The sequence below is a fragment of the Mustela nigripes genome, chromosome 3, assembly GCF_022355385.1.
Source record: "Mustela nigripes isolate SB6536 chromosome 3, MUSNIG.SB6536, whole genome shotgun sequence".
NCBI lineage: Eukaryota > Metazoa > Chordata > Mammalia > Carnivora > Mustelidae > Mustela > Mustela nigripes.
Genome location: NC_081559.1, coordinates 107044313 through 107068894, shown reverse-complemented (window position 1 = coordinate 107068894; position 24582 = coordinate 107044313). Strand labels below are relative to the sequence as shown.

The window sequence follows — 24582 nt, the reverse complement described above, 5'->3', positions numbered from 1 at the left end:
AGAAGAAGAAGAAGAAGAAGAAGAAGAAGAAGAAGAAGAAGAAGAAGAAGAAGGAGGAGAAGGAGGAAAAGAAGAAGAAACTAATTGTAAGCAACACGATTCCAGTGGGCTTGACACTCAAACTGGAGTAAATCTTGGGGCGCCTGGGTGGCTCAGTGGGTTAAAGCCTCTGCCTTTGGCCCAGGGTCCTGGGATCAAGCCCCACATCGGGCTCTCTGCTCAGCAGCAAGCCTGCTTTTCCCTCTTTCTCTGCCTGTTTCTCTGCCTGCCTCTCTGCCTACTTGTGATTTCTCTTTGTCAAATAAATAAATAAAATCTTTAAAAAAAAAACTGGCGTAAATCTTTAACACTAAAGCAAAGAAACATAGGTCTTTATTTAGAATGTTTCTAACTATCATTATATTTATTTAGAGGTATAGATATAGATATTTAGAAACTAAATATTTCTAAATATCATTCAATAAAATACTCTCCAGGTTTAGGGGTGTTTGCTCAAGTCCAGCCTCTAATTTTTATCCATCATCCATGACTTCACTACCTTAAGAAAATGGTTTCTCAATACAGTTATGGCATATGGTTTTGATAATATATAATCATATACTTTAAATTAATATTAAAAAGTTAAAATGTAAATAAATAAAGAAGTGGTCAATGTATACAGTGGAATATTACTCAGCCACTGGAAAGGATGAATACCCAACTTTTGCAACACCATGGTTGGAACTGGAGGGGATTATGCTGAGTGAAAAAAGTCAAGCAGAGAAAGACAATTATCATATGGTTTTATATGTACATGGAACATAAGGAATAGCATGGAGGACATTAGGAGAAGGAAGGGAAAGATGAAGGGAGGAAATCAGAGAGGGAGATGAACCATGAGAGACTAAGGACTCCAGAAAACAGGGCTCTGAGGGTTTCAGAGGGTTGGGGGGGGCGGGGAGGACATGGGTTAGCCCGATGATGGGTATTAAGGAGGACATGTATTTCATGGAGCACTGGGTGATATACACAAACAATGAATCATGGAACATTACATCAAAAACTAATGATGTACTATTTGGTGACTAACATAATAAATAAAATAATAAAATAAAATCGATTTTACATTAAAAAAAGAGAATGAAATAATTATTTTACCAGGTTGAGAACTCCCTGAAATTAGGGACTGCTAAGTACAACTTTCAATCCCCCATGGCTAGCTCAGCTCCTAATTTAATGTATTAGTTCAACAAATTGCTATTACATTAATGAAAATTTTATGAAAAATGGGGTGCACTTTGACCCCCTGACACTTTGAAATTCCTGTATTCCTTTATTTTTTATGATAAAATGTCCAGATTAGTCAGAGCTATCCATAAAGCCTTTCTGGGCTCCTCTCCCCTACCCTGATCACTCCATTGTTACAGTTTAACCAAGAACATGGACTTCATGATACTTTTATAAAGGTTTAGAACATTTTAATTATTAATGTCAGGATATTAGGGTAGAACTGGAGGGGGTTCCAACCCCAAGTCTACAATAATGGGACTATGTGATCTTGGGCAACAGACCGCACATCACAGACCATCAGTTCTTTCATCTGTAAAATGGGTTTGGATACAGTTTCTAGGTCTGTCATGTTATTTTGAATAGAATACATATTTAACTTATCTAGTATAATGCTCAAGTGCAGGCTCTCAAAAACAGCAACACTTAAAATATCTTCCATAGTATTCAGTATAAATTCAGAAACATGTTGAACATTTTACAAATATGTGTGGGTTGACTTATTCAATTGCGTAGATTTAAAAGAGCTAATACAAATGTCCATTTTACTTTATGGAGAATGTGCAGATCTTTCACCAATATCTCAAGATATCACCACGAGTTGATTATTCATTCAACTGCTTTGGTCTCTGCACCCTACGCTTGCCTCCTCAAGGGCATTGCTGTGTATGCATTTATATGCTATTCTTGGATTCTCACTTTACTACAGCTGCACTCATTGCAACTGCACATTCTGCCTTAGTTCAAAGGCACTGAACTCTTGTAAGGATGAATGACCTACATGTACTATTGATGTCTTGCTTAGTTCTTACAACAGTTTCCCAGTCATTAATACCTGCTCTTTGATTCTCCCACCGGCATGTATGGGTTAGTGCCACTAGAATTCTGCAGAGGGCAGACTGCCACAGGTGGTGTGAATGAGATATGTTCAATGTGAGAAGAGGAACTGACTGAAAGAAGAAATCTCTTTCCCATTAGTACTTCTAGGAAAGAAAAAAAAAAAAAAAGAATCATTGCTCTTCCCTAAGAAATTAAGTCAATGGGAATGACCTAGGTCAATTTTACCATAGTACTGACCTGCCCAAGTAAGCCCCGGTAGGGATAATTGGCAATGAATCAGTCACCAAAGAGCATCACTTAAAAAGAAACACAACCAATGGGGATCCAAAGGCCAGCCTCAACAACTGGCCATGGTGCTGAACCCCTCTATTCCTATCTTGAATTGTTGAACTGTAAAGTCCGATTACATAAGGGACACACATTGGAGAATCATCACTAAAAGTTGTACCACTGGAGCCTCCATGGAATCTGGGAAGGAAAACTACCTCTTCATTGGCCTAGGGCCATCCTTTAGACCACTAATTTGGATTTTCGGATTCTTCCTCCTTCCTTCTTTCTCTTTCCCTCCTCCTCCCCTTCCTCCCTCCCTCTCTTCCTCCCTGCCTCCTTCTTTCTCTGTCTCCCTCCCTTTTTCTCTCTCTGCCTCTCTCTCTCTCCCTCTTTCCCTCCTCCTTCCCTCCCTCCCTCTCTGCCTCTCTCTCTCCCCTCCCTACCCTCCTTTTCACATCCTTTCTTTCCTTCTATTATTCATTCATTTCTTTAAAAAATGAAATATTAAAAGATAAACATAAGCTAATCACAGAAAGACAATTACCATATGATTTCACTCATATGTGGAATTTAAGAAACAAAACAGGTGAAACATAGGGAAGGGGAGGAAAAAAATAAATAAGACAAAATCAAAGAGGGAGACAAACCTCAAGACTCTTAACTCTAGGAAACAAACAGAGGCTTTCTGGGGGATGGGGTAACTGGGTGATGGGCATTAAGGAGGGCACTTGATGTAATGAGCACTGGGTGTTATACACAACTGATGAAACACTAAACTCTACCTCTGAAACTAATAATACACTATATGTTAATTAATTGATTTTAAAAGAAAATTTTAAGAAAGATTATCATGATCATGAATAATATGAAATCTTTCCATCTTGGAAGTTGCGTGACAACATGGAAAGAACATGAATTTTGTATAATATATAAAATTTCATATAAATAACTAAGAAAAACATTTAAAAAATATACCAAAATGTCAATAGGAGAGATGACTGTAGGATTTCAGGTGACATATTTTGTTTTCCTTAAATATAATTATTTTTGTTTAATTCTTCAGGTTTTCTAAAACTGATATATAGTTTATAATCTGAAGAAAATAGTAAAAAATGATTATATATAACTACATTTTAATAGTGGTCATGCCTAATAACTAGCTGTGTAACTTGAAGAAATGATTTATCCTTTTTGAGTCCAATATTCTTTATAGGTAATTTGGGGCTAATATTCATTTACCTAGTTGAGCTGCTTTAAGGATTGGATAGGATACTAACACACCATGGGGATTCTGTAAATATCAGGGCGACATCATAGAGAGAAAGACTCATGGGGAGACCAGGAGCACAATCTTGGGGTGAGCATGCCCAGCAGTAATAATGTGTCTTGTGTCAAGCCCTAGTATTTGAGATGGAACCCCCTTTTTCCATTGTACTAATTGTACCTTGAGTACCTACATTAGGAAGGTGCTTTCCTAACTTCTGGAGCTACAGCAGTGAACAAACCTTGTCTTTGTGCAACCTACATTACAGATTTTATATTATGAGAAAAAGCAATTATCATCTTCCTTTCCCCTTTAACTTAGTGCTTTCAGAGATCTGGTGGTTCTTTCTGAGGTATGAAGGGTTAAGGAACTGATATATGCCAGTGTCTCTCTGGAGAAGAAGATTAATATGAATTTATAAGAAACCTAGGTGGCTGCTTCAAACAGGTAAGTACAGGGAACACTCAAACTCACAACATTTCACTTTCCAAACAGATAAAAGAGATGAAGAAATTCTCAAACTATGAATAATAGTGAGAGAACAAATTCTTACTACTGAATCATTCACTAAATGAGGTTTTACTTTATCACCACATGATTAGAAATACACGGAATATGGAATCTGGAAGGAATAAAAGACTTATTTTCCATATATCACAGCAAGGAGCAGGTCCTATTCATTTTAAATACAATTTCCCTTCAGGAATACTGAAATAGCACAGAATACAGGACATTCAGATATTGTATTTCTTTTTAAAAAATGAAGAATATTAAGAGCTTCTCTTTTTGATACTTCACTATGTTTACTTATTGATAGAGAATATTCATTTATATTATTTTTGGTTTTCATGCCCAAGCTCCACAAGATAGTTATTCCTTAGCCCCAGATTATACATAAGTAAATGGAGTCTTCTGAGTTATGCAACTTTCCCCATAACAAATAGTTAGCACATGTCTACAATTAAAATAGGTGTTGCATGACCACACCTCCTCCTTTCCATCATGCAATACTGTGAATGCAACTAGTTTAAAACATAAGATGATGCATGTTGGGGCAGACCTTTGGAGGGGGAATGGCATATCTAATCAGGAATATAAATCACAGTAACTGGAAGATTCAGTGTTACTAGCAGAAGACACCTGCTCTGCCATTGACAAGTAACCATAACTTCACTCTCAGTGCACAATGCTCTCTGAGCCATATGCTGTTACAGGACTGCACTCCATTCATCCATATCCCCTTTCTGAAAACTGAAGGTCAGGTAATGAACTGGCGCATTTTTACTGAATATGTGTATGCTTACCCTTCAGATAACTCATTGATAAGTTGTTTCTTTAGGTATGTTAATGCAATTAATCATGGTATTAGTAAATCCCCTTACTGCTCTCTTCTGGGTAAAATTCTGCTTCTAAAGATGCCTTTGGTTTACATTTAATGTAATGCATTAGATGTCAATTTTATAAATTAAAGGATTCCATATGTTCTCCCTGACAATATTCACCATGGTGGCTTAAAAGGTACTCAGAAATGCCTCAAAATAAAGACTTTGTTTTGGTTTTTGAGGTGAGTCAACACTAACTTTCATTCTTCTGTCTCTCCTTCTAATTATAAAAATACACTTATCTGATATTTTCCCCAGCTCTCCATACAACCTAAAGTTACAAACTCAATTCTGCTATAACTGTCCTTCTTTACTTTGATACCAAATAGTTAGTGGCAATTCTCTTCCACAAGTATAATATTCCCCCCTAATATACTAACAAAATCAGTGAGAGGCAGGGAATCATTCTCATAAAGAATGACACTTCCTTTTTCTTCACCTTGGGTGATCTCTCTATTTTGTTTGTTTCTTTTTCTATGGAAGAGCTTTTTGGTTTGCCTTTGCACCTTTGGGAATTTTCACCCCTGCCCTCAGCACTTGGTTCACTCTACCTTCAAAAGTACCTTTGAGCATATAAAGGAGGCCGAGCCCTTCTTTCTTTTTCCCTGGAATAAGAAGCTGATTACAATGAAATTATAATGATAGACTACCTGTGGTGAGGCAGGTCATGCTGGGTGCCAACCCATAGGGGGAGGATGGAGTCCTAAATACACAGGAGGCAGGTCATTTTGCTAACTTAACTGGCATTTGGCAAGTCTAGGGCTCACCCTAGCACAAGAGATGTAAAAGAGAGTGTTTCCCTTAACAAGACATGGGAATGAGCAAAAACATAGACTTTCCCACTATACATATGACCCTCTCTCTTCTTAACCAAAATATAAATAATAATGATAATAAACTAAATAAGTTAAAATATGTCTTCTCCACTTTTCCCTGGGGACTCAATTTTCATAAATATACTAATCAGAATAGAATGTGAGCAAGCTTCATTAAAATATGTGTGCATGTGTATTAAACTTGCTCAAGTTAAATTGTATTTAAAAAGATAAACAGATAAATATGTAGGTAGATAAATAAATACATATATATAGCAATGAGCTTGTAGTGATTCCTACACACCAATATTATCTTGTTTCAAAGAATGCTATCCATGGCTTAACTATTTCACAAAATGTTTATTTTTTCTTCTCCAATAAAATGTCACTTAGATTATATTTCAGCAACTCCCACCTAACATACAAGGGCAATAAGAAATTGTAACCCACCACAAAATAGAGTTCCTGATAGTTCAACATGGAAAGCAACAAAGCCTGACCCTACCCAAGTTGAGATGCAAGGCAAGCCTCCCCTTCTGGAGCTCCAGGGTGATATGGTCTCCACGTTGACCTTCTCCATGGAAAAGAACCCCATCTCCTTGCATGCTCTTGAACTTCAGAGAGATCACATCTTTGAGAGTGCTCATCAACTTCTGATTGAACCTATATAGAAGGGAGCTTCGGCCATCAAAGTCAGCAACATCTGATTCTGGGAACAGGGAGAAAGGAGAGGGAGAGAGAGATCAGTGAACATCCTCATAATTGCTCTTCGTGCTTCTCATCCAATTTATAGGAATGTTCTTGACATTTGGAGGGTTCCATCTCAACAGAAAGCATATGGACTAGACCCAACCTAATTAGACTCAAGGGGATTATTCATTTACAAGCAGGCATCACACATTGAGTCAAGGTGAACTGATCATTAGCCTGGAAGTATAACCCTGCTTTAGTGATATATCATATTTTGCTTGATGGTACAGCACAAGAATACCACAAATACCTATGTCAGGCTCTATGGTGTCAGATGCCTGGTAGTAATAATATATCATGACTTATCTTCATTATTAATTTGCTTCTGATAGTTGGAGCCATTTGATTCCGTCACCTCAGGTTCAAGGTTAGAGATGAAAAATATAGTCTATTATTTACCACATCTAACTGAATAGTACTGTCTTCACAGAACCTGTGTTGAGAGAGATACTGAGGTCTCCTTTGAGTTTAGTGGAAAAGAATGTGCAGTAAAGGAAGACTTGGTGTTTGTACAGGGAGGGCAAGTATATTTTAACCTTACCATCCCTACCTATCCTGTGTTAGTGATATATATCATTTTATTTTTTATATGTAAACATATTTAATTATTATTGTTAATCAAAAATATATATAAATAAAGGAAAGTCAAGTAATCATGACCTAAATCAACTTATTTAGTGGATATGTATAAACATACTTGAAAATCGTATGCCAGAATATTAACAGAGGTTCTCACCTCACTGGAGAATATATTGAGATGGCAAATAAGTATATGAAAAGATGCTCCACATCATGATATTAAAAAAATACAAATTAAAACAGTAAGAAGATGCTACTGTATACCTATAAAAATGGCCTAAATTTGGAACACTGAGAACAAAAAATGCTGGCGAGGTGTAGTAACAAGAACTCTCATTCATTCATGGTAGAGATGCAAAATGTAGCAGCCGCTTTGGAAGACAATTTGGTGGTATCTTACAAAACGAAACATACTCTTAAACTATCCAGCAACCTCACTGCTTGGTATTTACACAAAGGAGTTGAAAACTTATGTTCACACAAAAATCTGTACATGGATGTTTATAACAGCTTTATCCATAATTGTCAAATCTTAGAAGCAACCAAGATGTTCTTTAGTAGGTGGATGTATAAATAAATTGGTACATCAAGACAGTGGAATATTACTCAGCACTAAAAAGAAATGGGCTAGCAAGCCATGAAAATACATGAACAAAACTTCAATGTATATTACCAAGCGAAAGAAACCCATCTGGAAAAGCTACTGTTTGATTCCAATGACACAATGTTCTAAAAAAGGTAAAATGATGGGGATGGTAAAAAGATCAGTGGTTGGCTGAGTTGGGGAAGGGAATGATGAACTGATGGAGCCCAGAGGATTTCTAGGGCATTGAAAAGACTCTGTACGATAGTATCATGATGGAAATACCATATCATTATACATTTGTCCAATCGCATAGAACATACAACACCAACAGTGAACCATTATGCAAATTATGAGCTTTAGGTGATTATGATATATCAGTGTAGGTTAACCAATTGTAGTAAATTTTCCACTCTGCTGGGGGATGCTGATAATAAGGGAGGTTCTACATATAGAAGCAGTGGGTATGCAGGAAATCTGCATACCTAATTTTTTTAAAAAAAGATTTTATTTATTTATTTGACAGACAGAGATCACAAGTAGGCAGGGAGGCGGGGGTGGGGGGGCGGCGCGGAGAAGCAGTCTCCCTGCTGAGCAGAGAGCCTGAGGTGGGACTCGATCCCAGGACCCTGAGATCATGACCTGAGTGGAAGGCAGCAGCTTAACCCACTGAGCCACCCAGGCACCCTGCATAGCTAATTTTTCTGTGATTCTAAAATTGCTCTGAAAAAGTAATCATTTAACAATCAATTAATAGGCACTCTATTTGGGAGGTGTTCTATGTTATTTTCACATTATTTCTCCTTTTTTTTTAATTATAAAAACTTTTGCAAAGAACTCTTATTACTTTTACAATAGAAAAAAATGTAAGGCTATTCAATATAACTTGAAACAAATTCATTATATACCATCTTATGTGGGTGGGGTAGTGGTGAATGGGTGTATGCAATTAGTCTTATTTGAAATCGAGTGCTCTGAAAAACTCATTTTTTTAGTATTCACCAAGCAATTAAAATACTCAGCTTGAACATACACAATGATAAATTAAGTATATTATTTTGGCCAAGTTCAAGCTGCCCAAATTGAAACATTCTTTGTAAAGCCAAAATTCTGAAATGAAAGTAAAAATGAAATTATACTTTTACCGTAATTAGTTTTAAAATGCAACTTCACAATGTATTCCTATGGAACAAAGCGATTCTAACCAAGGGTTGCTGATGATTCTCTAGACCCTAAAAGGAAATAGGCCAGATACAGAGAGAAGCTTCTCTTAGCTCCATTGCACAGATAGGAAGACTGAAGTCCAAAGAAGTCGAGAAAGTTGCTGCAAGTCCTCCAGCTAGTAAATAGCAAGACCATAATGGAAATCCGGGGCTGTTAGTCTTCAACAATATCTTTTTGTTGTTGTTTCTCTTTGTCGATTGCTTCTGTTAGCTTTAGATTTCATGGCAATACAAAGATGTGCTTTCTTCTGTTACTGCACTAGACTCTGGGATAGGAACTGGGTCCTTAAGAGCTTTGGTGTTGAGTGAGTGGACATGACATATACTCTGTGGACAGCCAAGATAATATGACTTATGAGCTAAAAATAAAGGGCACATCCAGTGCTATGGAAACAGAAGGCTGAAACACTATATTGTTTTTGAGTGTGGGACAAATGCTTTCATGAATAAACACAGAATGTGTTATTGCTTTGAAGACACACCTCATGCCTTATGTCTCAGCCTACAGTGCCCAGGCTCTTCCTCTCTCCAATCTAGGTCCCTACACCCCTCTCTCCTAATTCATCATGGCACTAATGACCTATATTTCATTTCCTCAAATGCCTAGCTAATTTAGTGACTTACCTAGTCAAGTGCTGATGACATAGGTTACCTCCAATAAAGTACATCTTGCCATGAAAGTACATATTGCCATGAAATCTAAAGCTAATAGAAGCAATTGACAAAGAGAAACAAACAAGCAAACAAAAATATTGTTGAAGCCTAACAGACCTGGGTTTCCATTATGGCCTTGCTATTTACTAGCTGGAGGACTTGCAGCAACTTTCTTGACAGCTCAGGGGTTAATTCTTCATATCTGTGCAATGGAGCTATGAGACGCTCACCCTACAAAGTCATGGTGAAAATTACATAAAGTATACCTGGAAATGTAGAATCACTCAGCAATCCACCCCCCTCCATCCATTATTAATCCAAAAGCATTACTACAGTGGTAAAGATTTGTGCATTACAGTATAAAGATGATACGAAGAACATGGTTTGATTTGGTATCTGTCATATTACACCGAGCAGGTATGCATTCAAGCCTATATCATCACTTGCCACATTCTTAAAATAGCACCTCATAACTGTCCTGTGTGATTCAACGTTTGCTACTTCCCTCTGACCCATTCTTTCATCCTCATAAAACACAAGTAACATCACAGATCGCCTTCACTAAAGCCCTTTAGTGAACTCCCTTTACACTAAGAATTAAAATCTCTCTCTGAGACCTCTCAAGATCTGCCTTTCCTGCTTTCCCACCTCATCTTTTCTTCAATCCCCAACCATCACTCCCCTTTATGTACTATGTACTTTCAACGTGTGTGTATGTGCAATGTGGGGGTTAGTTTGGGTAACATACGCAGAGCACATGTCAGGAGCCCTATAATGGTGTAAACTTTTTTTTTCCCCCACATGCGAACTTCCTTAATTTTAATCAACCTATAAAGAACGTACTATTATTATTCCAGTTTTGCAAATGAGGAGTCTATGGTTGAAAGTGGTGAAGAGTAGCATGAAGTTAGCAAGTGGCAGAGCCCAGATTCCAACCTGTCCCATCCCACTAAACCTGTTCTGCTTGTGCTGAGCCCTTTCAACAGGCCTGCCCCTCTCTCGCTTCAGGCTCTGATATTCAGTTGTCAGGCAGGTGGTTGGTCTTCCTTAACAGGTTCCTCGTTTAGCTAGTCTCCCCTGAACACCCTGCTACTTCCTTCGTAATTCACTTCCCAACTGCAATTTGATTCTTGGTTGTTTCCCAATGTGTTTCTAGTCCAGCTCTCCAGCATGACAGGGCATCCCATGAGGGCCGGGGCCAGGTGTATATTTGCCACCTCATTAATTCAGAGCCTAGCACTGGGCCCAGAACACTATGCTGTCCAGAAACACCTGTGAAATGACTTAGTGACCCCGTAAGGAACTTGTGCCCAAAGGTAATATTGCTGATTGTTCCCTGACTTCCTGTCACATCACCTGCCCCCAATTTTTAAGACCCTGGCTGCAGAATCACACTCAGAGTGTTCATTTGCCTGGAGGTACACGCTCACCTGGGATATAAAGCCCACATAACGCACACTCACCGGTGCAGAGGTGAGAGGCCTCCTTTAGAAAGCACAGAATTAGCCTTGTGGAGAATGGAAGCTTTCCTCCGAAGACTACCAACAGCTAATGAGAGAAAAACTTCACCACTGTAAGTGAACTCAGGCAAACACCTTGAACCTTTGCAGTATGGGGCCACACCGAAAATGCATCAACCATATCCCAGAAGAGAACAGGTGGTTAAAAAGATATGGGGGGGGGGTTTATAGAAGAATTAAAACATTCCCCAGCTGAATACTTAATACTCCCAGCATGGAGCTATATGAAATACCCAGCATTCCCAACTTCATTTGGATAAGCAGATTTCAAATCAAAATAATGAAGGCTCATATTTTTAAACTGTGGTTGTTAAGAAAAACAGTTATATTATACGCTGCCTTTTCCTTTTTAGATCTTATTGTAACCACTTTGTCCTGACTCTCTCATTCAGCACTTTCAGGACTTTGTGGCATGGGGTCTGATTATGAACATGAACACCTTCCTTCATGTCTTACGAGCTACTTGAAAGAAGATTCTGCTTAAAAATACCAAGAAAAGGAAAAAGGAAAGACAAGTAAAATGGAGTGCATTGGAAGGTGTGTAGAGATAGGCCCCCTTCTGGCAGGTGGAAAAGTGTGTAATCACCTCAGAATGTAGTTTTAAGGGCACCAAGAAAGTAACTGACAAAACTAAATATATCTTCCCTATTCTTTATCACTGCCTCTCTATGCCACCCATAGAGATTTCTTATTCTGGATGAAGTAATCCATTCTCTAGGTGAAAAAGGGGAACAAATTAGCACGCATTGCCTGATTTAATGCTCTTAACAGCCCTACAAGGTCTATATTTTTTCCCATTTGTAACATGGGAAAGCCAAAGCACCGATTATGTATCTTACCCAAAAGCATACACATGGGAATGAGTTGTGTGACACAGAAACCATCAATGTTTCCTCTTAAAAGTGGGGGTTGGTGTGAGAACTACATGAAATTTACATCTCATACATAATGAGAATGTACAAGACTTTGTACACTCAGCATTAAGCATGCACTGGGGAGGAGCTATGTATGTGGGAATATGTGTATAAGAAAAGGGATGTCAATTTTTTAAAGATTTTATTTATTTATTTGAAAGAGAGAGTGAGCATGCACTAGAGAGAGCACAAGCAGGGGAGGGGCTCAGGAATAGGGAGAAGCAGACTCCCTGATGAGCAGGGAGCCCAAAACAGGACACTGGGGCCCAGGACCCTGAGATCATGACCTGAGCTGAAGGCAGAGGCTTAACCAACTGAGTCACCCAGGTGCCCAGGAGATGCCAGTTTAAAAGGAAGATAATGTTAAGCAGGAAATTATTTTTTCCTTAAAAGTTGATAGGAATTTCCTGTGGTCCCTGCTCTTCTGAACTTCCTTTTTCATTCAGAGACTCAACTAGAGCAGTGTTCTTCCTAACAGGGCCAGGGAAACCACACAAATATCTGAGAGGCTTTTTTCAGGTAGACATGCATTACCCTTCCCACCCCCACTATCTCCACTAAGGTCAAACTCCCTATCTTAGTCTATTTCTGTGGTCTCATTTCAGTAAGACATGCTTGTATTCAAAACTTTGTTGAACCCCCTCAACATGGCAGCACCTGTGTTCAGCATAGGTAGACAGTGATAAACTCTATAGAAGTCCCTGCTTTCCAGGGCTAAGCTAGAGACAGCAAACATACAATCACACATCCCTGGGAAGAGGGTGAGCACTGTGCACTGGGAGTTCCCAGAGGAGGGGTGTCTAGCCCCCTCTAAGAGTAGATAATGCTTCTCCCAAGCCCTGAGGGATGACTGAAAATCAGGCAGGTGAGGTATGTGCACAAGGTATTGCCACCAGAGGGAAGGAGCGGCCCATCTGAAGCATGGAGAGGACATGGGGTCTTATCTAGGATCAGCAAGTGTTCAGGTTTGTTGGCAGGCAGTGAACTGCCTGCACCAGCAGCCTTGGTAACCCCAGAAGCTCATTAGGAGTTTCAGGTTTTCCGACCTCACCACAGGTATACAGAATCAGAAACTCTGAGCATGAGACCCAGAAATCTGAGTTGTATTGAGTCCTCTAGGTGATTCTAATGCCAACGGAAGTCTGAGAGGCTCTACACTAAAGCATAAAATGGCAGGCAGTAGGGAATCCAGAGGCTGGGGACAGAGTCCGGGCTTCTGTGATGGAGCATCCTGTTAAAAGTAATAATGGGTTTCAACATGGCCCTGAGGTCAATGGAGAAATAACTGTCAAAGTATTTTAAGTAGGGAAAGTGTATGGCCAGTTCTGGTTTTTAGAACTTACTCTGGTTTTCAGAATGTTCATCTGTATTGTTCGGTCAGTCTGCATTCTGGTCCCAGCTACCCATCCCGCCCCTCCCCAGTGGGGTTACCTAATTTCTTCTTACAGCTTTTCTTATTTTATCGACAATGCTGGCTAGAACACAGCTGTTAGATATTTACTCCCCAGAGAGGACAATTTCTTCCTCTTTCTCAAAATCGATTTTTAGGATCTCATTGTGAATTCAATTCAACTCATTTTGTGGTTTGTTAAGGTGGTAATATACTGGCAGATTTCTCTGGAATATGAAGGAGAGCCTATTTGGGGATCCAAAAAGTCTTCAGGATAAGGACAGGTTCTACAGCTCACAAAGCTCTCCTTTTAGGTTAAGACAAAACCAAAGCATACTCCCCTCCATGCCAGTGGTGCTGAGAAATGCCAGTGCTGGCTGACTTCCCACTGAGCCCATAATTGCTGACCCAGCTGTCATAGCTCGTTTTCTGAGAAAGACAGAGTTCTGGAGTCAGACTCTGGCATATTTGATGGATGTTGGTAGCTTGTCAACAAACCAGCTAAAACAAGGGCTCCACTGAATAAAAGATTCCAAGCTCGAATCCCCAAGTGAGCTGAGAAGGATTCTGGCGTGGGCCGGCAACACATACTCTGTTTTCTCACAGACAAGAAAGCTCCAGCTCAAAGTTGACAGGAGAAACCATCAATTCACCCTGAGACAATTAGTCCCACTCAGACACTTTGGCTATTCGCAGTAAACATGATTTTCAATACAATTACAGTATGAAGCTTAGCTCATGATACATTATATAAGAAAAAGGATTATTATTCAGACCATAAACTTATACGGAGGACTCCAGGGCTTTGGCTAGCAATCCACAAACCACAAAGGTTTCCGTCAGCTCAAATTTACACAGATCTCCACCAATCCTGACTTTTCTAGGCCTTATCAGAAGCTCCTGATAACCTCAGATGAACTATGAAAGCAATGTCAGTTTCCAAAGTTAGCACTGACAAACCCCAAGAATCACTTTCCTTATGGAACTTCTGACATTTCTGTGTATGAGAGCAGGGAATACATAGAATAGATCTCAAAAAGACAACATGAAAAACAGTCATAGTACAAAAAAGAAAAAAAAAGGCAAAACTTTGAATTCCAATCCTAACTTTAGCAGATAGAATTTTTAGCTCTGACAGTCAGATGTGCCTTCTTAAAATGCCTAGGTTTTTTTGGATAACTTAGACATGTCGACATCTCTGAGCACACTTAGCATTTGTAGTTCAACTGGACTGTTCGCTAACTCCAAAGATTAGGCCCAAATAGTGTTATCATTTTAAAGAACTTTTTAAATAGTAGAGACCCAATCACAACAAAATAATGATAATAATAACAGTAATAATAATTTATAATAATAATTATTATAAATAGTAGAGATCCTGGGGCACCTGGGTGGCTCAGTCGGTGATAAGTGTCTGCCTTCAGCTGAAGTCATAATCCTGGAGTCCTGGAATGGAGGCCCTCGTCTAACTCCCTGCTCAGTCAGGAGTCCGCTTCTCCCTCTGCCCCTCACCCTGCTTTCATGCTCTCTCTCTCTCTCAAATAAATAAATTAAAATAGTAGAGATCCTTTGATTTGCTTGTTCTTAAATTCACTGGCAGATATTAGGCATATTTTGTACTCTTTTGGGTCACTATGCTGAGCTATGAGATCCAGGTAATTGAGATATGGGTTGTTCCATCCAGGGATTCAGACACAGTAACATGAAAGCCCAAAAAATTAATTGCTTTGGTGAATAAGAAGGTGATAAAAGAAATCATAATTATGGCCCCTAGACCTTGTTGCCCAAGTAGGGACTTGTGAGACTTTAAGGGAGCATTGGATCACTCAACTGGGCCAACAGCATGGACCAGGACTGAGTAGAACTAGTTGGGACATAGGGTCACCCCACAGAAAAGGCAAAAGGAGGGCCATGAGAAGTGGAAGGTCATAGCCACAGAGGCTCAGCAAGTTAACAGAAGGTTTTGTTATGGGAGTACTGTTTCACAAATCTTACTCATAAGTTTCCAGAAGGAATGATCAAGGCAAAAAGCTAACCCTGAGCATCCAGCAGTTGTACAAATAGTATGCTATTTGTTATGTACAAATAGTTACGCTATTTGTAGCATACTATTTGAGCTACTATTGTATGCTACAATACATACTATTTGTATGCTACTATTGTAGCATACAATTATGAGCTGTCCCCTCACCTAATAGACCCACAGTAATCTTCAGCCACAATGTACAAATGTTTCCTGTGAAAGGGTCTTGGTGCAATGAGACACAGTTATATGGGAGTGTCAAAATTGGAGAAAAGAGCTGTTACTTCCCACCTTAAAACTAGCTGGTATTTTTTTTTTTTTCTAAAATAAGATTTACCATGGTTTTAGTTTGGAGACCTACTGAATACCCTTGCTATTGATTCTACCTGTGTACGATCTGTGAAAGTGAGGGCAAGGAGGTAGGTATGGGGAACAAACCCCTCCAGTGATCATTTGGATAGAGAATTTTTTTTTTAATAATAATTTTAAAAAACTGTAGGGGGCAAGTCCTTGACATTTTTGAGGAAACTCACTGCTGCATAAAGAGGTTGATCTATTAGTTCATTTTGCCTCTTAAGTTTCCTTTAAAATCACAACCATTAGAATACGGGTCCCAGGAATCAGAGCCATACACTCAAAGCACACAGCGAGCAGCAGAACATCAATTCATCAAGAGAAATTGTTAGCTGTGGATTTCCCATCCTTTGTTAGCCTTATACGACACTTGGTTTCCTCAACCCCCACATTTAGAAGCATTTCTTTGTCTGCCTTTTATAGCAACTAAAAATCCTGAATTCCTATAGGAAAATGATTGTCTTGTTTGTTTCTATACTCCAAAGCCTAGCAGAGAGGGGCTACTGAGTATTGCTCACCTTTTGCTGAAAGACTTTTGAGACCCTCAATCAATAAGAAAAGTTATTCCAGATTTATCAGAAAAGTCGACAAGGTAGAATATCATTGTTTTTTTGAGTTAATGTGCTCTTACTGCAGATATATATGTAAACTGGTCTCTTCCCAGAAGAGGGTTCTTTTTTTGGTTGTTGTTGTTTTGTTTTGTTTGTATTTATTTAGTTAGTTAGTTAGTTATTCCTCTATGAACTCAGAGAAGAGAAAGAGAAAAGAAGAAGCTGACTAACTCAAATTTTAAGACCTTTCTGGGACTAAATTTCCTCTGCTGTAGAATGAAGGAATTGCAACAAGCTATCATTTCCATTTGTATTTCCATTTGTATGATGCTATGATTTCCAAAGTGGGATTCAAAGACCACAAACACAGGTCTCCAAGCCCTCAGGCCTGACTGCTATCATTCTGTCCCCTTCAGGATTTGCATTGCTATAAACTCGGCCTTTTGAGGTGCCCTGTGATATGGGCCTTCACATGTCAAAGATGAAATTTACAACTTTATGGACTCTACCATGTATAACAAATGGCCCCAGAGGATGAGAACCACAACAAAGTGAGCAGCTGAAACCGGGGCAACAAAATTTTATTTGGGGAATTAGGATATGATGTCAGCTCTGAAGCTGATGAATTTTGCATGACACCACTTGTCCATAATTAACCAAATAGCCGCAAAGTCTTTTTTTGGTGTGTAAAGAGGCAACTTGAAGTATAAAATGACAGTTCTAATTTTTAATGAGATTGGGAAGTCTGACAGATCGTTATGCCTTATCAGAATTTATAATGCTTTTTAAAATTAATTAGCTTCCCATATGGAAAGGAATTCAAGTAGAAGCCCCTGGACAGAAGTCCACATAGCCTAAAGTCAACAGGTGGCCTGGTGAGGGTATATAAAAAAGTTTGCCTCTTTTCCCTGAGGAACAGGTGGAATGTGGTCCTGAATAAGAGGGGAAAGGAAAAAGGGGGAAAAGTGTGGTGACCAGTATAAATACAAATGAAGATAATGATAATGATAGCTAATACTTTTTAAATGCTTACCATATGCCAAGTACTCTTTCAGGCAATTTGCGATACGAAATGAGCATTATTTTTACCTCTCTTTTCACTAAAAAGGAAGCTGTATCTACAGAAGACACAAGATTGTCCAGAATTATACAACCAATAGTTGATAATAGTTGACAAGCTAGGATTGCATCTCTGGTGGTGAATGTACCCACACATCTAATATTATTGTGTACTATCTTTAATAGTGCCTATATTTCATCTTAAATCCTTAAGATTCACAATCACAAGCAAGAAAATAATAATGTAGACAAAGAATGAAGTGACTCTCATAATTAAAAGGGAAATTTGAGAAAAAGGTTTTAAATTCTGGTTCCATATAACAATCACCCAGGAACAGGGGAAAAAAAAATCAGTTATTCTGGGACCTCTACCCAGGGATTATGCCTGAGTTAGTATTTAATATATATTTAATATACTTATTAGATGTGTGTACCACATCTTCTTTATCCTTTCATCTGTTGAAGGACATCTTGGCTCCTTTCACAGTTTAGCTATTGTGGACATGATGAGTGAATAAAGAATATGTGGTCCATATATACAATGAAATACTACTCAGCTATCAAAAAGGATGAATACACACCATTTGCATTGACCTAGATGGAACTGGAGGACATTATGCAAGTGAAATAAGTCAAGCAGGGAAAAACAATTATCCTATGGTTTCACTTATATGTGGAACATAAAGACTTGCATGGAGCCCCATAGAGGAAGGGAGGGAAACCAGAATGGGAAGAAATCAGAGAGGGAGACAAACCATAAGAGACTCAGGACTCTGGGGAAAAAAACTGAGGGTCACAGATGGGAAGGGTGTGGGGGGATGAGGTAACCAGGAGATGGGTATTAAGGAGGATACCTGGGGTGATTGAGCACTGATTGTTATATCCAACTAATGAATCATTGAACATTACATCAAAAACTAATGATGTACTATATGTTGGCTAATTGAACCTAATAATAAAAAAATAAGGTAGAAGGGGTGGGGAGCCCTCCAGACAATGAGTGATCAACCCATTCAAGGGCCTTGAGATAGGAGGGAACATGGCATGACAGAAGGCAAAACAGAAGCCAATAAAGCTTGAGACCAGGTATGGAGGTGACGTCATGGTGTGGTGAGGCCAGGGGAATAAGTGAAGGCCAGATGCACTAGGACCTCTTCTTCATGCATATATATGACTTTGGTTTTATTAAGTGTAGGCAGAAGCCAGCAAAAGGTTTTCAACAGGAAGTGGCTCAACTCTGCTTTTTATGACAATCCTGCTGACTGCTGCAGAGATAATGGACTAAAAGAAAGAAAGAAAAAAATAAAAAAGGAAAGTGGGTTCCTGAGTTAAAAATCCAGGTGATAGGAGATATAACTGAACCAGGCTGGATGAAAAGAAATGGACATATTTGTGATGAATTTTGGAAGTATTGTTGATAGAGCTTGCTGATAGATCTGTTATGGTAAATAAGGGAGAGCAGAGATTTAAAGAAAGCTCCCCATGGCTGGTTCGGGCAACTGGTGTTATCTACTGAGATAAGGAAGTCCACAACAAGAAGAAACTGAGTGTGGTTAGAGGGTACAAGTTGACTTTAAGAGTTCCGTTTGGGATATGTTAAATTTGAGCTATTTATGACATAACCAAATTGAATATCAATCAGGCAAATGAATATATATTTTTAGAGCTCAGAAGAAATATTTGGTTTAGGATGCAAATTACTTATCTAAAAGTCACTTCACATTTATAAATTTCAGTCTCTCTTTGTATAGTACATAGGAATAGTCAGTCATTCCTATCTGAAAGACTGTTGAGGTTTGGAGTGTATTGCACCATACTGAAAATATTAAATGACAGTGGGGGAGGGGGATGTTGATGATAGATGGTGACATTTCTAATGGAAATTATAATTTAATGATGGACAAGTTGTCACAAACAGGGAAGATACTGGCTCTCTCTCCCAGAAAGCATCCCCACTAATTACAACTCAGAATAGTTCTCCTCATCCCCCCCCTTCTTATTTTGTAGACTCAACATGAGATGAATTATTTCGCACAATTCTGTACTGACATCTTTATTTAAGCATGTCTCTTTATAACGGCAGCTCAGTGATGTAGCAGGACCCGTGTCTTTTACTTACTTGGTTCACCTGCACAAACATGTTGGTTCAAAAGAATCAAACTGAAAATTGGTCAGAGGGAGAAAATACCCATGCAAAATTCAAAAACCAGGTATCCCACTTGACAACAGTGGTGACACAGAAGGAAAAGTGGTAATGGAGGAGGTATTCAAGAATTCTTATGAGAATGTAATGTCGCAAGTTTGGTTGCCAAACATTTGTATGTGGAAATGTGTCATAGTCATACTGAAATGGATGCACAGCAAGAAGAGGGTATAACATGTTCAGAATAACTATATAGAAGGATGTTAAAAATTATTTTCTTGGTTATCCCTAGAATTATTTAGCAGTAGCAATTGTAATAAGAGAAGACTTTGTATTTTATTCTTTGTGTAATGCCATGGGAGACCACATTTGATCCTATTCTTGAAAACAGAGAGAGAACCCAAAGGCTACTGAGAACTGAGATCCCAGAGTCTATGACAGCAGAAGGAGAGACAAGGGCAGAATATATTTGAATCCAAGACAGACCCCTCATCTAATAGAAGATAAGACCAACGTTTCCCCAAAAGGCAACATGTAGTGGCAGTACAGGGCTTTCCTCTATGAACACATACCCCCACTACTACTAGCTGTCAATTACACAGACTATTGACTACATACTCCATTCTATGCTTGATACAGAATAACTCTGAAGTGACATCATGGTCTTTAAAATAATTATCACTGTGATTTGCAGATGAGAAAACAGAGGCTCAAATAAGTCAACAAGATTTGCTGGGAGGTGGCTGCTTTTATGAACAGACCATTGATTCCATTGTCCATTCCATTGAGTACACAAAGGAATTGTTTGCTTTGAACTTCCTTGTGACCATGGCAAAAAAGATAGCATTGGTGATGTGAAAGCAATGGGAACTTCTGTAAAATGGGATAGTCACCCTGGAATGTATAAAAGGGAATGAAGGCAAGGCGTGCCTGGTGGCACAGTTGGTCAAAATATCTGACCCTTGGTTTCAGCGGTACAGGTAGTGATCTCAGGGTCCTAGGATAGAGCTCTAAGTCCCTGCTTTCGGGGGCGGGGTGGGGGTGGGGTGGGGGTGGGGTCTGCTTGTTGGTCTCCTTCTGCTCCTCCCCCTGCTTGTGCACTCTCTCTCAAATAAATAAAATCTTTAAAAATAAACAAATAAAATAGAATGGAGCCAATTAAGAAGATAATATTTTTTAAAACATTAATACTTAAGGAAAATGGAGATACACTTTCACTTCTAGAGATTTTGAGGCAGCATAATACGAGAATAGCCTAAGGAGGCTCTAAACACATTCAATTTGGGAACTGCAACCGCTGATAATCTCAGTTATTCAAAGAGAAATAACATGAGGTATTAAGGAAACCCATGTACAAGGAAGAGTCTAATAAGCTCATAATTTTTATTACTTATAAAATACGCATATATGTATGTAATTATATAAACCACACACACAAGAGAAAGGATGCCTTCATTAGAAAGAATATTATACAAACATCGTAATTTTAAAAATACAATAAAATGGTAAAATATGCAAAAAACCAGTAAAATATGCAATAAAAACTTTCAAAAATGAATAAGGATGGCTAGCCTTTAGATCTAAAAATTAAATACACATTAAATATTCCAGAGCATACAGCAGCCATCAGGCACTGATCTAGGTTCTGAGTAGCAGAAAGGTAGGACATGATCCTATCTTACAGAACAGACTGGTTTTTAGGTGAGGAAGCACTAGGTAACTTTAATTTAACAAGATAAAACCTAGAACTGAAACATAAAACCTAAAAAGAGATCACATGGCAAGGTCCAGGAGGCAAAAGATTTCAGAAGTAGGTGATATTTGATCTGGCTGGTGAGGGGAAATCTGTAGTCATCCTGGTGAAGGAGAAAGAGGATTTTTCACGAAAAAAAGAAAAAAAAAAAGACAGCTGCAAATATGAAAACATGGAATCCAGAGAGAAGCTTATGTCTTTGCAGGGAACTGTACATGACACTCAGTGGAAGTTGAATATGGGGAATGCAGCAGATGACAGGGGTGGAGAAGTGTGGGCTCTTCCAAATGCTATGGGGAGCCCTTGAACAATGAGTCAGTGCTCCTCTCAGGAAGGCCCTAGAAGCAGGGAGACCACGGAGAACAGCTGCTGCCATGTTGGCTGAGGAAAGAGGAGGGACAAGCATGGCTAGGGATAGGCAGGACAAGGCACATAGGCACCAGGACCCACAGGATCACGTGAGTGGGGTTTACAGAAAAAAAAAAAAAAAAATCTGCAGGCATGGATTTCCAAGCCAGGTTTGGAGAATTCGAGAAGAAAGGGGGTCAAAGAAAGCAAATAAAACCGAACAAAAGCCTCCAGTTGGGCCCAGTCGGCAGCGTTGAAGGATGACGGAAAGATCGTGAGAGAAGGCCTGCTTTGACTCCTCCAACACGGAGGATGCTTTTCAAACCAGAAAAGGTGGCCTTTATTAAGAAGGAAGTGAAGCCCAAGAGAGCTTAGCAAAGAGGAAGGACTATCTCTTACTATCAATGCCCTTCTTCCTACAGGCCGATGAATTTTATTTAAGCTACTGAAAAAAAATGTTGGAGCAGAGAGAGGTAAATGGCTTCAGCTTCCCACTTTCCTGTCCTTGTCTCTTGTGCACTAAAATGACAAAGCTCTGAGGCCTTGCCCCTGCCTCCCTATGTGTCAGTCCCCACCTGCTTCTTGGCGATTCTTCCTGTGCTAGGGAAGTTACTACTCAACTTTTGAGACGCAGCTAAGGTGGACAGGCGAATCTTTCTGACATCAACAGTGACACCTGCTTACTTTGTCCTCTTTGCCCCTTTGGCTCCCTTTTAAGATTTCTACCAGGCACATTCAATCCTTTTTGGCATGTTTTTATTTACATGCTCTTGACCCCATCTTTGACTATCAGCCATGTCAATCATTCAGTGAATGCTTACTGAAAGTACACCAGGTACCCAACATACCTGACAGGCAGTGACTGACTTTTTGAAACCTAGAGTCTAGCCAGGGGAGGCATATGTCAAAGAAACAATTATATAATCAATTAGTGATATGTGACCATAAAAAAAAAAAAAAATGCTTCAAAGAAAAGAATACAGGACTTATAAAAGTCTGGGAAAATGTATTTTTTTTTTAATTTAAAAAAAATTTTTTGTAAACATATAATGTATTTTTATCCCCAGGGGTACAGGTCTGTGAATCGCCAGGTTTACACACTTCACAGCACTCACCATTGCACATACCCTCCCCAATGTCCATAACCCCACCCCCCTAAGGTATTTTTTATTTCTTACATCCCTTAGGCCTCTGCATGATGCTTAGTGTATCTTTTTTTTTTTAAGTTTTTTTTTTTTTTTTTTTTTTTGTTTGAGAGAGAGAGAGTAAATGAGCAGGGGGAAAGGCAGAGGGAGAGAAAAGGGAGAAGCAGCTCTACACTGAGCAGGGAGACTGATACGGGGCTCGATCCTAGGATCCTAGGATCATGACCTGAGCTAAAGGCAGATACTTAACTGACTGAGCCACCCAGGTACTCTATACTTGGTGTAACTTAAGTGCTAAGTAAAGTTCTCAACTGAATGAATAAATGAGTGATGAATGTGATGAAAGTAAAAATGTGCAGGTATTTCAGATTGTTAAAACTTGAAGTCTTAAGAAATTATAGAACTACAAGTTTTCTACCAATCTTGAGCAACATACCTGAGCGGAATTCTAAGAAAAAGATTTATAAACCCATAGGAAGTAAATAAATAAATACAAACAAACAAACAAACAAAAAACAGTTCCCCAGAAACTACAATGGGTGTATTAATAGTAAGTAATTACAGGAAAATTACATGGTTGCCCATGCTGATATACATATCCATTCATTCCACAGATATGTGTTAACTACCCATTTGTTCCTATTAGGTATTGAGAATTAACATACAAGGTACCTATTCTCATGGAACTTACATTGTGGTGCAGGGATTTGAGTAAGCAAACAAAACAAAGGAACAAGATTCTGGTTTGTGATAGGCATCAGGAAGAATATAAAACCACATTATATAGCCAGGGGATGATAGTTAATGCACAGGAAATAATTTAGAGTGGCCACCAGAGTGGACTTCTCTGAAGAGGTGGCACCAGAATTGAAAATTACATTGACTGAAGGAACAAACCGTGTAAATTATTGAAAAAAGCTGTTGCTCCTAGGGAACAAAATGTGCAAAACCCTCAGGTAGAAAAAGCCTGGCATGAGATGATCAGCATATCCACAGTATTTAAACTTATGGAACTCTATAAATTAGGCTCAGCATGAGGTATTTCTGGAAAGTGGAAGAAGTCCTGAGACTGAGGCTTGGGATTTAGCATAGGTCACAAGTGATCTAGAAGGGAAAACCAGGTTTTTAAAAAGCAGAAGTGGCTAATTGAACTCAATACTACTGAGAAGTTGAGTGAAATGAGAAAAATGAAGTGACCATTGGAGTTGATAATGTGGAGGTCACTGGTGGTCTTGACTAAAGTAGTTTCTGTGGGACATTCTATTAGTCTGGGTTCCCCCAGACAAATAGGATTAGGTGATTGACAGATAGATAAATAGATGACAGATAGATAGAGATAGAGAGATAGAGGTATAGATACAGATACAGATACATTACAAGGAATGGCTTACACAATTTTGGGGTCTGACTAGACAAGTCTGAAATTCATGTTGTCAGATTAGGAGGGGCCAGCCAGAAACTCTGGCAGGAGGTGAAGCCACACAGCACATGTAGATATTGTTCTTCTTCAGGGAAACCTAACTTCTGATCTTACAACCTTTCAACTGACTGAATCTAGCCCACCGGGAGATCAAGGTTAATCTCATTTAGCTAAAGTTCAGTGATTGTTCACCCATCACAGCAACACCTAGATTCATGTTTGCTTGACTATCTGGACTATAGCCTAGCCAAGCTGACACTTTAAACTGAACACCACATGTGTATGGACTGAATAGAAACAGCTGTAGTATACTGGGAGGTGAGCAGGTGGGAAGAG

The 24582-nt window shown here is 39.0% G+C and overlaps 1 protein-coding gene across 1 annotated transcript in view; it reads right to left on the bottom strand.

Moving 5' to 3' along the window:
- The window catches only part of CNTNAP5 (contactin associated protein family member 5), an 831640-nt gene that overhangs the window by 460293 nt on the left and 346765 nt on the right, over window positions 1-24582 (bottom strand). The window contains exon 5 of the mRNA XM_059394484.1: window positions 6343-6546. Within this exon, the coding sequence (XP_059250467.1) occupies window positions 6343-6546 (204 nt within the window). The remainder of the gene's footprint in view (window positions 1-6342; window positions 6547-24582) is intronic.